A 12,849-nucleotide genomic window follows, 5' to 3' on the forward strand; every position below is an offset into this window, starting at 1 on the left:
ACACAAACACTAGATTGCTTATATAAAACCAACTTTTGAATTTTGGTACATTGTCGGGCACGAAACATATAAAAGAGCGAAATATTTCATGAAAACATTGTATATTTAAGTCCCATTTTAGAGTACACATTTAAATTATTCGCGTTACATTCAAGAAATTAAATATTTTACATAATTTTATCGTGTCCAGCGTTTAAGTAACTCGCAACAATTTAATAAATAGCTTAAATATTTTACAATTAACATAACACAACCATCATGTTGGTGAAATAACTTCATTTGTTAGAAACTCTTATAAAACAATATAATACACAATATATTCAATTCCAAAGTGATCATCCCAATTACTGATAGATTTATCTAATGGACTAATTTCACTATTAAAATTCTTATACTTATTTTTAATAATTGAGCGTCATAACGTTCCTAGAATCTCAGATAAAAATAATATCAACAAGTAAGTAAATATATTTTAAAGATTGAAAAGGAACTTGCTTAATAAAACTCGACGGAATGAAATCTCAAGAACTATAGGTGCTCATACTCTGCTAGGTGAAACTTACTATTAAATAAATATCAGAATAAAGCTATATATTTAGAAACATGATTTTTGAGTAGGTACTAGATCTTATATAAAACCCATAGTCAATATTATTGGACTTCTAAATCGAACTATCAAAAAAGGTTGCCCATATGTAGTGGTCAGCCTTGACTAATATTTAAATGTTCTAAACTTTACAAAATCCCGATACAATTTCACTTTCTTTATAGAAACTACAGTTAAAATTTCATATAAACATTGCTATTTTAATACTGAGAATAAAAAATTGAGTAAAAATTCGAATATGTGGCAGTTTCGTTTTTTTTTTCAGTTAGGTCAGTATTGCTAGGGTTATATTAAAATGGAGCATTTATATGTTAATGACTATACCTATATAACGTTAGTGTGCGCTAATATTATGCTAAATGACTAGTTACCTAGATAGTCAGTGTACCTATGACTAATATTGGGTGAGATTAAACATTAATGTACTGAAATGATTACATTATTAGATTCGCTAATTCCCAGTCAATGTCTTAACTCTTAAATTAGAATTTCTTTTACTTACTAAATAGATGGGACATGCATGGAAAGCTTGCTTAAACAATAATACCATTTAAAAGACAACACCTAACATAAATACAGATACAACATTTTACGAATGTATTACAACCAGTCACTCTTTCACTGTGCAAACTATGGAATGTAAATATGACTAGAAACATATCACAATAATTACATTTAAACAAAAATGTGCTTAAATTTTATTTATCCAAGGCTGATATTAAATTGAGTTAACTTTCAAACGTCATGTGCTAGACATTCTTAGAATGGCGACACGTAGGGCTAAAAGGCGGACTGTTTTACAGACTAAATTGGATTTACTTTAGCTAAGACGCGAGATGAATAATAGGACGATACTATTTTGACAGAAATATTACAAAAGTATTATCTATGAGTAAACATTTCAATACAAAGTTATGAGTATTATATAAATTTCGATACAATTTGATCAAAATAATAACCTTTCAGCCGAGATTAAGCTCACTGTGGAATATTGAAAGAAATATCTTCCAAACTTTATGATGAATAATGATGTATATGTTGCAACATTGTTTACAAATTGAGTATAAACTCTTTACGTTTATAAAATGAATATAAAATAGACAAAATCAATAACAATACTTTAAAAATATACTCTGGTTAGGCTCTGCGAATATAGAAAAATTGTAGTGTAGGAAATCAATAATGAAATGATCACGCATTCGTACACCAACATAGCTCATACACTCCATAAAGATTACATACAGTCTACGGGTTACATTAACAGGTCTCTTTCGCGATCTGCGCTCCGTTCGTTTGGGCGAAGGTCACGACTCCATTAGGTACAGTCTGTGGACCGCCGAGGAAAGATGTGAATGTTGTATCTCTGCTCATCGGTGGCTCCAGACCTTCGATCGGTATACAGTCTAGAGTCGGTACTGTGTATTCCCTGGAAGGTAAGGTTGTTTGTAAATTTCAGACTTTTACGTGAATCGACAATAAGTCCATATTTATGTTTGTTCGCGACTGTAAGAGCGTATACGTATATGTGCGTGCTCGAACGTAAACGTGCCAAAAACAAAATTTAGTACCATGATCATGATAAAAGTATGTGGTAAAATCAATATTTTTAGAAACTCTACTTACATAGAAACATTGTCTTGACTCTGAACCGAATCATTGACGAGCTGCGGCAACCGATCGGGCTCAGGTGGAGGCGGTCGCGTCGGTCGAGCGCTAAATAGAAATACGCCCACCATAGCCAGCATGTACGATAAGAAGTAGAGTGCGTGGAACTGAAATATAAAGAAAATTATTAACTCATCTAGTATTTTCATAATAATAATATGTCATGATAAATTAAAGTTTTTAAAAAGCTAGACATCAGTGCAAAATAATCAGAGATCTACATTCAAACTGTAATGAAATATACTGAAATAATTATTAATCAAATATTAGATATCCTTACCTTAAACTGAAATATATACATCCCAGCAATAAGAGTATAGTAATCAGCTGATAAAAACGACAAATGCAGTATTATAGATCCGGCATCTCTCAGCATAAAACACTGCAGTATTTGGAATATTGTCTGCACAGAACAGTAGCTGCCCAACTGCACAATGGTATCTAAGTCATACCAGTTGAAAGCCATCAGCTCACTAAATTCTAGGAAAAATGTTTGAGTGCAGGACACTATGCTTCCAATCAAACCCAGTAGGGCTAAGTAGTCAGAGCATGATTGTGTTTCTAGCATCATTTCTTGGAGAACTGTGACCATTGCAAAGAGAAGTGAACCAGCGAGGCATAGCATGTCACCAACCAGTTGGTTTTTACCTGAAAATGAAGATATTTGTAATTTATAAGACAATAGATATATTGGGAGAGTAATGGAAGTGCAACAACAAATAAGGAGCCATCCCTTCAGATCGAATTTGGTAAATGAAACTACATTGAGATCACTACTCCTATTATCCTAGCAATAAATCATTCCTTAGATACTGGATGGATGTAGAAACAGCATGGTAATTAACAAGTAGAATTAGAGAGTGCCGTTTTATTGATTGGAGTTTGAATACCCATGTCTCTTAAATGTTACAGTTAGGTATGTATTACACTAAACTGATTGAACTTACCATCAGTAGGTGCACCCTCAACATCAGCCCACACCACACACACTACAGCCATTAGCCCCATAGTAGCGCCAGCAACATGCACCACCCCCAGCCTCTGGCCTCGCCATGCTCCCCCCACTAGTGCTGCCCCCACCCCACTGCAGGCTAACAGCTGTCAGCTTAGCACAGATGTGAAGCGCTGTGACATTACCAGCAGCCAACTGGCTTCTACATCCAGAGTGCAGGCTATGATTACCACCCACCATTTTCTGAAAGAAATGTGTGAAATTACTACTGGTTTATACTATGGTGTTTTATTTATAAATAGCAAGAAGATAAAATGTTTCATAAGTTCTGACTATAATGTTTGAAAATTTTGAGCGTGTTTATTAAAGATAAACCTTTGAAAAATCACTGTGCAAGAAAGGTCTTAATATAATAGTTTATCTAAATGAAATGAAATAAAGTTGCACTTACTTGGACAATTTCTCCAAGCCATTGCACAGAAGGGATGGAGTGAATAGTATAAAGAGCGCTAGATATGGGACGACGAGTTGAGCTGTTGTAGGGAACTGCCAGGTAGCACTCTGCAGCAAAGTAGTCAGGATACATTTACCACTCAGCAGCAACGATATCACCTGGCCAAGAAGTATACTTCGCCACACCCTCCTGCATTCAAAACGAAACAAAAAAATTAAGACAATCCATGTATTTTTTTAAAAAGCTTGCTATAATTTCGAGTTTAAAATACTAGCCATCGCCCCAATTCCGATAAGTAGGACTCGATTTTATCACTAAAAGTTGGATTCTCCATGCTTCTTCTGGATATCTTTAAGGAGTTTAACTATAGATAGTTCCGTTTTGGATGAAATCCTCGAGGATAATCACAATATCGTAATAAATAGCCATAATTTTCTTCACACGGGCTGAAAGGCAAAACAAAATTTGACAACATAGATGTTCGTTCTAAAACTCAATAATTAGGTGGTACATAAATGACACCCCGTGAAGAGAAATTAAATAAATAAATACATAATTTCAATAAATAATTGCTTTTTTTGTTCAAAACTAAAAATTACATCTCCCGCACAGGAAATCAACAATAAACGGTTGTTTTTATCCACTATAGTAGCGTATTTGCTTTATAAATTATTTGGACTATCGTTGGATTTCTGAACGCAACTTTACATGTCCAAAATAATGGTCGTTCATCTCAATTTGATAGCGTCGTGTTTTGTAAATAAATAAAGTTCTACTAAATATTAAGGCTTTCCTCGGTAGTATTTTGATAAAATCTGTTAAAATGGGAGATGGTATGTAATCTTTAAAATACGATTATCGTTAATGAACACTAAATTATTATATTTGCCGTACATGCATTTTATAGTATTTTTCCTTGTTTTTCAGAGGATGTGATTCGTAGAAGACTTCTGATTGATGGAGATGGAACAGGCGATGATAGAAGGTTGAACGTACTTCTAAAAACTTTAATAAAATGGTGCAACAGCACAGATGAGAAAGCCGACGAGAGGTTAGAATTTTGGTTATTATTAATTTTCTTGTTATATAAAAAAACATAAACAATGACGATTAAATTGTCAGTCTTATTGTGCAATAAGACTCCCTCGGTACATAAAACAATAATATGTGTTTTCTTTTTTTTAGTAAATCAACTCATGATAGAATGTTAGCTCAACTAGCACAATGCGAGTTTGCCGTAACTAAGTCTCAGCTCGGCTCAGAAATGATGGCGGCAGAACTTAAAAGTTACGAGTCACTCTCACAAATATTGGAAAATGGTATAGAAGTTGCCAAGGGTAATATAGAGAAGAGTAAATTAGACCTTGCTCAGGCAAAGACTGTACGGAAAAATCGCATAGAGTATGACGTGTTGGCTAAGGTCATCAGCGAACAGCCAGATAGAAAAGAAACATTAGAAAGACTCAGTACTTTGAAAACGGAACTTTCAAGTTTGGAATCAACAAAACAGCAGTTGGAAAGCCGGTTGGCATTGAGAAAAAAGCAGTTTCATGTATTGGTTACTTCTATACACCAGTTGCAAGCATTATTGGATGAACCTGATGACACAGAATCTCTGTCAGATGACATTGAGATGAGAGATGTTTTGAATGAATCTTAGTTTTAACTTATATATTTTTAAGAACAATGAAAATTGTGTAACTTTCGACAATACAATACTTTTAAAAATTCTAATGATTTTCATTGTATTATAATTATGATAGTGTAGTTTGATGTCTGGCAAGCCTTTGTAGCATGGGTTGAGCTAAAACATGTGCTGATCCCAAGTTATGAGGTCACGAAAGAAGAAAAAGGAGCTATGATAGTATGTTTCAAATTGGTTGGTAGTTTAACCTATAACATTTATGCATCAAGACTAGTTAGTAGTTGGTCTTTATTACAGTTATCTTAACTGTGAGTAATAATATATCAGAAACCTTGCTTCATAAGTCCTTAACTGATTGTTTACCAATCAGTGAGTCAGCTTGTTTGTTTCATAATGTAAATTTAATAACACACCATTATTCTGAGTGATTAATTGACTTCAAAGTAACCTTTCATTACATTACCTTGATTGAAGGTGTGTAGTAGATATACATACATACATAATGTGTAGATTTATCTTTGAATTTTATAACAATATAATAAGTATATATAATAGGATATACCTATTAACTAAACAATATTTAATTTGCAACCACACCAAAACAATCTTTAGGGTAGGTATTGAAACATTGATTTCGGGAGGAATTGAACCAACGACTACAACAATTGTACTTGCGTAGATCAAATCAAATGCTATCAGAGACAAAACATCGTAAAATAACCGTTGTTTTCATTTTACGTCATGAAAGCTCAATGTTGTCTGAACCTTTACAACAAGTACAAAACTACATTTAACCAGCAAGTGGTAATTGTTAATTCATCATTAGATCCATTAATGTTTTAGTTCCCTTTGCCTTGAAGCTTGAACAAACAGCGAGTGGCTGGTTTTTACGTGTTGTTCACATAACTGCTAAATATTTTACTGTAGTGTTACCGACGTAATTACGGCTACTGTCATGATAAAGTGAGACATGCAAGGCTTCGTGCTCTATTTTATTTTGGTCTATTGTATTTTATAAAGTTTTGAAATATGCAACGAATAGCACGCAACGTGAAAAGGTTCTCATAACTGAAGCATTAGATGCACTTTCACGGGTCAATTACATTCAGACTCAAGGAACACTTTTGTAGCCTTATAATTTGTATCAGCCTTAGTTGATGTTGGTATCATCGATACCGTTCATTTCTTTTTCATTTATAACTTTACGTCTTTTGTAATCGAATTTGTATGATCTAATATCTATTTCCCATGTAATAGAGAGTGAGCCTATTTTAACATACTTAGCAACGCGATTTAAAACAGTAACTAAGAATTCATTTCTAACAAAATTATCCAACTTTCGCAATATAAAATATCTAAAAGCAATTTAATGCATTCCGTTAATTTAAACTGCTTTCGCAATAAATATTGATTGAATTAAAATCTGTTAGAAGATTCGAAACTCTAATTATAGCTCATTAATTCTGTAATTAGTATTTAATGAAAGCAATACTTTAATTTTCGTTTCATTTGGATTTCGGATCGTCACTCTGTGTGAGTTAGGTTTTCAATTTAATTATTCAAGTGATCAAGGTTTTATGAGTCGGTGCCATATATACCTACCTAATACAAACTAATCCAAAACTAGTATCTGTAAATATTTTGATACACTAAAACTGCTAATGAAAGAGCAAATGTAAACAAAAGTAGGCACCTATTGGATAGGTAATTTGATCATGGAGCTAGAATGTTGGAACAGATTTGATTAATGCCGCAAAACTGCTGACATATTGAGCTGTCTTCAATTATTTTGTCTCGATGTATTCGTACTACACCGTCATTATTTTGCGATTATCAGACGATTCTTTCATTTGCTACAAACTACGAATCCGCTACGAGCTACGAAATTATAGACGCTACAAACATAGAACGTAGCAAATTCGTAGTCCAGTTACGTATTTATTCAATTATCTCATTTATGTTTGAAGGTAGATATTATTTCAGGATACGAAACCTATGTACAAAGAGGCGAGTTTTTAAACAATGATTTTATCATTCGTGTATTACAGATTGTTAAAATACTAAGTTAAGGAACATTAGCTTTTGTTATGGCCGATACTCGCCGGACTGGATCGAAGTCCCATCACATAACTTCTTGTGAATGTCCCATAAGAGGGTGCCTCGTGCCCTCTACACTCTGTAGTCATGAGGGCGGAGTCCCGTATTCGTACAAATTACGACTTACTACATAAGTACTATGCTCACAAACCATATCTAATGTCTTCGGTACTATTGTGTTTTGTATCCGTAACGTGTATCTACAATATTTTTACGTAAAAAAATATTTGTTATGTACCATTAAAGTGTTCTTATTACAAAATACCTTGGTACCGTGATTTCCCAAGAAGAAGAAATTCTATAAAATGTTTGATTTACTGCATATAAATGAGACTGAATTCGTGAATGAACTCTTCTCATACCTACACAGGGCATTGCTCTGGAGTCGACAGTTGGCATTGAATCGCGTCGCCGTGTGTTATTTTACATAAATTATATTCATAATATTTTATTACTTCAACAGTAAAACAATGCCTAATACGTCTACAAACTTTTACACAACTTTTCCTAAAGAACGTTCTAGAAATAGCTATTTAATTTAAACAGTTTTTTCGCAGACAATAACGGTTGATATTTAATTTTTGTGTTGCGTGTCTTATCTAAAACTTCGTATTCCCTAATGTATCCATCAAATGTATTGTCCAAAAGTCAATAAAAGTAAATTAATTAATAATCCACCTGCGGAACGTACAATCGTCGTAAAAAGCCATAAATATTTTGGCAGCGCAAAATTTAAACTATAAATATCTTCTGGCTCGATATAAAAGTATTTAAACGCCTGAAAATAGTAAGCCTATTGGAAAGGCCCTCTGACGTGGAATGTTACTGAAATACCTATATTAATACCTACCTATATAATATCTATATTCGAAAAAAAATTATAACAGTGATTGTGTTAAAAAACTTATTTGTAAAGATTTTACCTACTTTTATTTATACGTGAAAGCTTTTTACAGAGTTGTATGTTAGAACAGATTCAAGAATAGCTTGTGATTGAAACCTTAAAACAAATCAGTTGCACTAATCACGTATTACCTAGTCATTTAAACACAAGAAAGTTTTATATTGAATCTCAAGTTAAATCTGCAATAACTTGATCCCTTATTTACAAAAGCTAACAGAACAAAAGAACTGACGTAAGTTGAACAACAACAACAAAACAGCACACTTTCCCCCGCGACAGTACATAGTCAAAAAGTAAAGTTTATCGCGCAAGTCCACACCGAGTCTTACATAAAGCCAGTACTTGGTAAGCGCGCCGCTGTCGAACGCACGCTCGCACTCGCAGCACAGCTCCGCAACTTACACACGTTTCATAAAAGAAAATGCCTTCCTGGTGGGACTATCTACACTTCAATAGACAGTACCACAACAAACGAAACTTAGAAGAAGGCCTTTTCCAAATCGCGTCTCAAACTTGCAATATTTTGGTCAAAGTCAACAACACGAACAACATTAACTTAACGAGGAACAACAGGAGTGATGAGTATGGGTGTGCTGGTCCACCCAAGGGGAAGAGCTCCATGCAGATTTGCGTCCCCAAGTTCAGGAGAAACTCCATCACGTCGGGATGCAATCCAGGATTATCGGTAAGTACGCTTTCATCTCAAAACTTTTCCGAACTTTTGTTATGTACGCAAGCCACTTCGTGTCTTGTTTTGACTTCAATCAAATCGATTACAAATGTATTGCCCGTGAATTTCATTACTTTTATGAGACCTGAGGTATTTTTATTTATGCAAAACACAATTAAGTAAAGTGCAAACCAATAGTATGGATATTTACGTACCAGGTAACCCTTTTCTATTTTTTTAATAAATTATGTAAAGAGAACCATTACCGTTAGTTTAATTCATTGTGAAAGCATCATTTGCATATTGCATGTGCAATATTAATGTGTAACTTACAACGTAATCATAACATCAACCTGAAAATCTAGAACAACATTCAGTCAAAAAACATCAACACGGCACGATGTAAAACAAAGTGTTTGTCGCGCATCGAAAACTTTTTACAACCAATAACTCACGTCCTTGTCTTCAGTGTAAAAGATGCATAGGCGCGCGGGGCATGTGCACTGTGCAGTCCACTTTCATTGTTCATTGGTAATAAACGATATTCAATAACAGTGCAAATATACCGTTCATAGTGCGTAGTGCTTGTGTCGGCGTGACTGAAATATTTGCAAGCTGATTCGATTTGAGGTGGGCGAAGTTTAGTGTATAATATGGTGTTGATATTCTTGTTTTATTGTGTCGTGCGGCGATGCGACCGTTGCTATTATATCGATTTTACACGTGAAGGAAGACATCGCGGTGGCAGCAGACGCCGTCGGGCCTCGGCGTTCGACCTTGTTCCAATTATTCACTTAAACTGAGGTTTCGTTTGATACATTTTCGGTTAGAGGTTTGTTTGATGCACGTCAGGAGCACAGCCGTTACAATTCAAAAAATCTGGTACAGTTTGGTTAATTAACACACCTAAATAACCCATATCAACTTTTAAATCATTTTCATCAACAAGCGCATCACAATAATATTTAATTTTCCACTTATTTTAGCTCTATTTAGAAGATTTATATATTCTGCGATTGTCTATGGACGTTTGTCACCTACGTACGTACAACCTTTTAAATTAAACTCAAGTCGTGTCAATAACGAAGTTATAGTTTTAATTATGATGTGCGATGTAAAAGCATTGTTGACATTTCACTACACGTAACGTATAACATCATTTAACTTAATGGTTGTCTGACATTCCATTTGTTACTGAGGCTATAGTTTAGGTTATAACTAGAAACTCATAGTGCTCTTACATGTTTTAAATAAATAGCAACATAAGAGACCCACTGCATCCTTATTTATAAGTACTTATTATCAGCTAATTCGTTAAAGTAATAAGATGGGATAGGCTGTCGCAGGGTTAAATTGTCCAGTATGCTATTAATTTGTCGTAGTTGCAATAGGAGAATGAAAAAGCTTGCAAACTATTGTCACAAATAATTTATACGAAATGAGGTTAGAAATGTTTTCCAGGTCATTCACGTATTAAATATAATATTAACTGAAAAAAAATGCTACAATACGATAAAAAATATTCAGTAACATTATATCGGTGCAATATCGTTTAACCCACATTCCACAAGTCCTATTTCATGCAATTTCCACGAGGTCATCAACCTAAACTTTTCCTATTATGAACATTTTACCGAACAACTGACATGCACCTCCAATTATTGCATTAGCTTCAGTGACCGAGTTTAAAAATAATGACAGACGGCCTATTTTCAACAATTTACTGCGAAAAAATTGGTGTATCGAGTTTGAAATTGTTCATAATAGCAGTATTAACTTTGATTCTACGAATAAGTTAAGTGTATGATATTAAAACTATTTTTGTTTTCCGTACGGACAACCCATACTGTCACAATATCAATATTTTGATCGACTCCAAGGTTGAGTTCAAATTCGCAAGGGTTTTCCAACAGAAGTTTTGAAAAATAATTTATATTTATTATAGCAAGTAATATGTTTTGTCTTATCGAGATTCGATTTCTACTTCAAAATAAAATTAAAGACCTAAAATAGGATGCGATGTTAGTTTACCACCGATCTATACTAACTTTTACTTAATTTCACAGCAATTTAAAATAACATAGGCAGCTCCCCTTGGTAAAAATAATACTTTGATAAGAAGCATTTGTTTGGATGCGATTCCCAATATAAAGGCCGAGGCCCGAGAGTGTAACGTTTTTTTTTAAACAGGATAATTCTTTTGCACCACAATAGCTGTACTACGATTCATATCATATCGCATATTAACAATACATTTATTAAAACTTAAACACATACGTTGGTAGAGATTTGTATTGATATGCAAATATTCCGTGCCGCCATCTAACGCATTTGCATTTTACTTTTGTTCAGCGTATAGGAAAGCCGGCAGTCAGTATAGGTGAGGTACCTATATGCTCCTGCCTTTGTGAAAAACACAATATGGTTTATCAGGATTTAATATGCAGAAATGTTCTCATTTAGCATTCAGCATCGTATTCCTTTATTAATAAAAAAGTTTTGATGCCTTTACAAAAGAATTCAACAGTTTTATCTCTCGTGTTCACAATGACCGAGACCGACTTTCCAGAAGTTAAACAGATCCGATTTACTTTTTCTTCGCGATGGTCTTGTAGGTTTTGTGAAGTTAAAATTGCACAACGAGCATTAAAAGTTTTAGTTTGTAGTTTTTTCAATAGTGTTGGAATTAAGAAATTATGGTCAAAAAGTGGATTTCGTATATTATTCGATAAAAATGTCTCCTTTGTTCATGTTTTTAGAGGTTTTGCTAAGATTTTTCCCGATTTATTTTTCGTCATATGGAATATCACTGCCCCGAATAAATTGATGATGATTATAAGTCTTTGCAGTTTGAAAACTTCTTCGTCCATCGGAAAATTTTTAGACTGTATTTTTACGATGTCACGTGAGTTCTACCCAACTAGCACACAAGCTGCTTATACAGTCGTTATACAGCCTGATAGTTGCATAAGAGTCGTTCAAATGCTGTACAATTCTCTATAAGTTGTATACTAGCTATTTAAAAAACCCTTTAACAGCTAGGCGGGACAGTAGCCGTTTAGTAGGAAACTAATGACTTATAGTGATATATGAGCATGTAATTGCATCGCTAGACAGCCCTGGGAAGTATAACTGAGTTAATGGAATCTTCTATAACACCGTTAACTGTATAAGGGGACTTTAGGAGATAAAGGAGTTTAAACGGAGTTATGCGTTGCGCTTATAGCGCTCAAGAGCGTAAATAAGCTTTTTGTAATGCCTTAGGTTCTATAACAGATTTTTTTAGGGCTAGTGTATTACTCATCTATAAAAGAGTTGCGTAGGTCTTTAATAGCGCCTTGAGCGTTATATCAGATATTTATATGGCTTCTGTACGGCAAATAGATGTATAAGGTATCATTCGAAACATTTTTACAGCCATGGGGATTACAAAATTATGTTAAGCACCTAAAGCGCTATAACCGAGTAATATACCTTTATACTAAAGCTTAAAATTATTATCATAATATATTTACATAGGTGCAGTGGTGGTTCAGTCTGTCAACTGTTTTTAAAGAATAAATAAAATAAAATAAATAAAATAAATAAAATAAATAAAATAAATAAAATAAATAAAATAAATAAAATAAATAAAATAAATAAAATAAATAAAATAAATAAAATAAATAAAATAAATAAAATAAATAAAATAAATAAAATAAATAAAATAAATAAAATAAATAAAATAAATAAAATAAATAAAATAAATAAAATAAATAAAATAAATAAAATAAATAAAATAAATAAAATAAATAAAATAAATAAAATAAATAAAATAAATAAAATAAATAAAATAAATAAAATAAATAAAATAAA

General features: G+C 33.1%; 4 protein-coding genes across 5 annotated transcripts in view; 2 read left to right on the forward strand and 2 right to left on the reverse strand.

Annotated features, from left to right (window-relative positions):
- Positions 1-81: 81 nt before the first annotated feature.
- LOC142975811 (solute carrier family 35 member F2-like) lies at positions 82-3,341 on the reverse strand. Its single transcript, XM_076118885.1, has 4 exons — positions 3,220-3,341; positions 2,553-2,920; positions 2,231-2,379; positions 82-2,033 (listed from the first exon to the last, which is right to left on the reverse strand). Exons 1-4 carry the CDS (start codon positions 3,278-3,280, stop codon positions 1,865-1,867), a joined length of 747 nt encoding a protein of 248 aa, XP_075975000.1. The 5' UTR covers positions 3,281-3,341; the 3' UTR covers positions 82-1,864.
- On the reverse strand, positions 3,329-4,142 carry LOC142975813 (solute carrier family 35 member F2-like). The gene is made up of 3 exons (XM_076118887.1): positions 3,954-4,142; positions 3,676-3,867; positions 3,329-3,467 (listed from the first exon to the last, which is right to left on the reverse strand). Exons 1-3 carry the CDS (start codon positions 4,010-4,012, stop codon positions 3,374-3,376), a joined length of 345 nt encoding a protein of 114 aa, XP_075975002.1. The 5' UTR covers positions 4,013-4,142; the 3' UTR covers positions 3,329-3,373.
- A 239-nt stretch (positions 4,143-4,381) lies between these two features.
- Positions 4,382-5,408, forward strand: LOC142975812 (THO complex subunit 7 homolog). Its single transcript, XM_076118886.1, has 3 exons — positions 4,382-4,511; positions 4,606-4,729; positions 4,864-5,408. Exons 1-3 carry the CDS (start codon positions 4,502-4,504, stop codon positions 5,336-5,338), a joined length of 609 nt encoding a protein of 202 aa, XP_075975001.1. The 5' UTR covers positions 4,382-4,501; the 3' UTR covers positions 5,339-5,408.
- Positions 5,409-8,692: 3,284 nt separating this feature from the next.
- LOC142976210 (5'-3' exonuclease PLD3-like) overlaps positions 8,693-12,849 on the forward strand; it is a 51,519-nt gene continuing 47,362 nt past the window's right edge. Inside the window, exon 1 of one of the 2 annotated variants that reach the window (XM_076119480.1) lies at positions 8,693-9,009. In XM_076119480.1, the coding sequence (XP_075975595.1) occupies positions 8,746-9,009 (264 nt within the window). In that variant the 5' untranslated portion in view covers positions 8,693-8,745. Of the gene's footprint in view, positions 9,010-9,483; positions 9,625-12,849 lie in introns of those variants that run through there. The other variant, XM_076119484.1, reaches the window with a different exon arrangement.

The sequence above is a fragment of the Anticarsia gemmatalis genome, chromosome 10 (assembly GCF_050436995.1).
Source record: "Anticarsia gemmatalis isolate Benzon Research Colony breed Stoneville strain chromosome 10, ilAntGemm2 primary, whole genome shotgun sequence".
NCBI lineage: Eukaryota > Metazoa > Arthropoda > Insecta > Lepidoptera > Erebidae > Anticarsia > Anticarsia gemmatalis.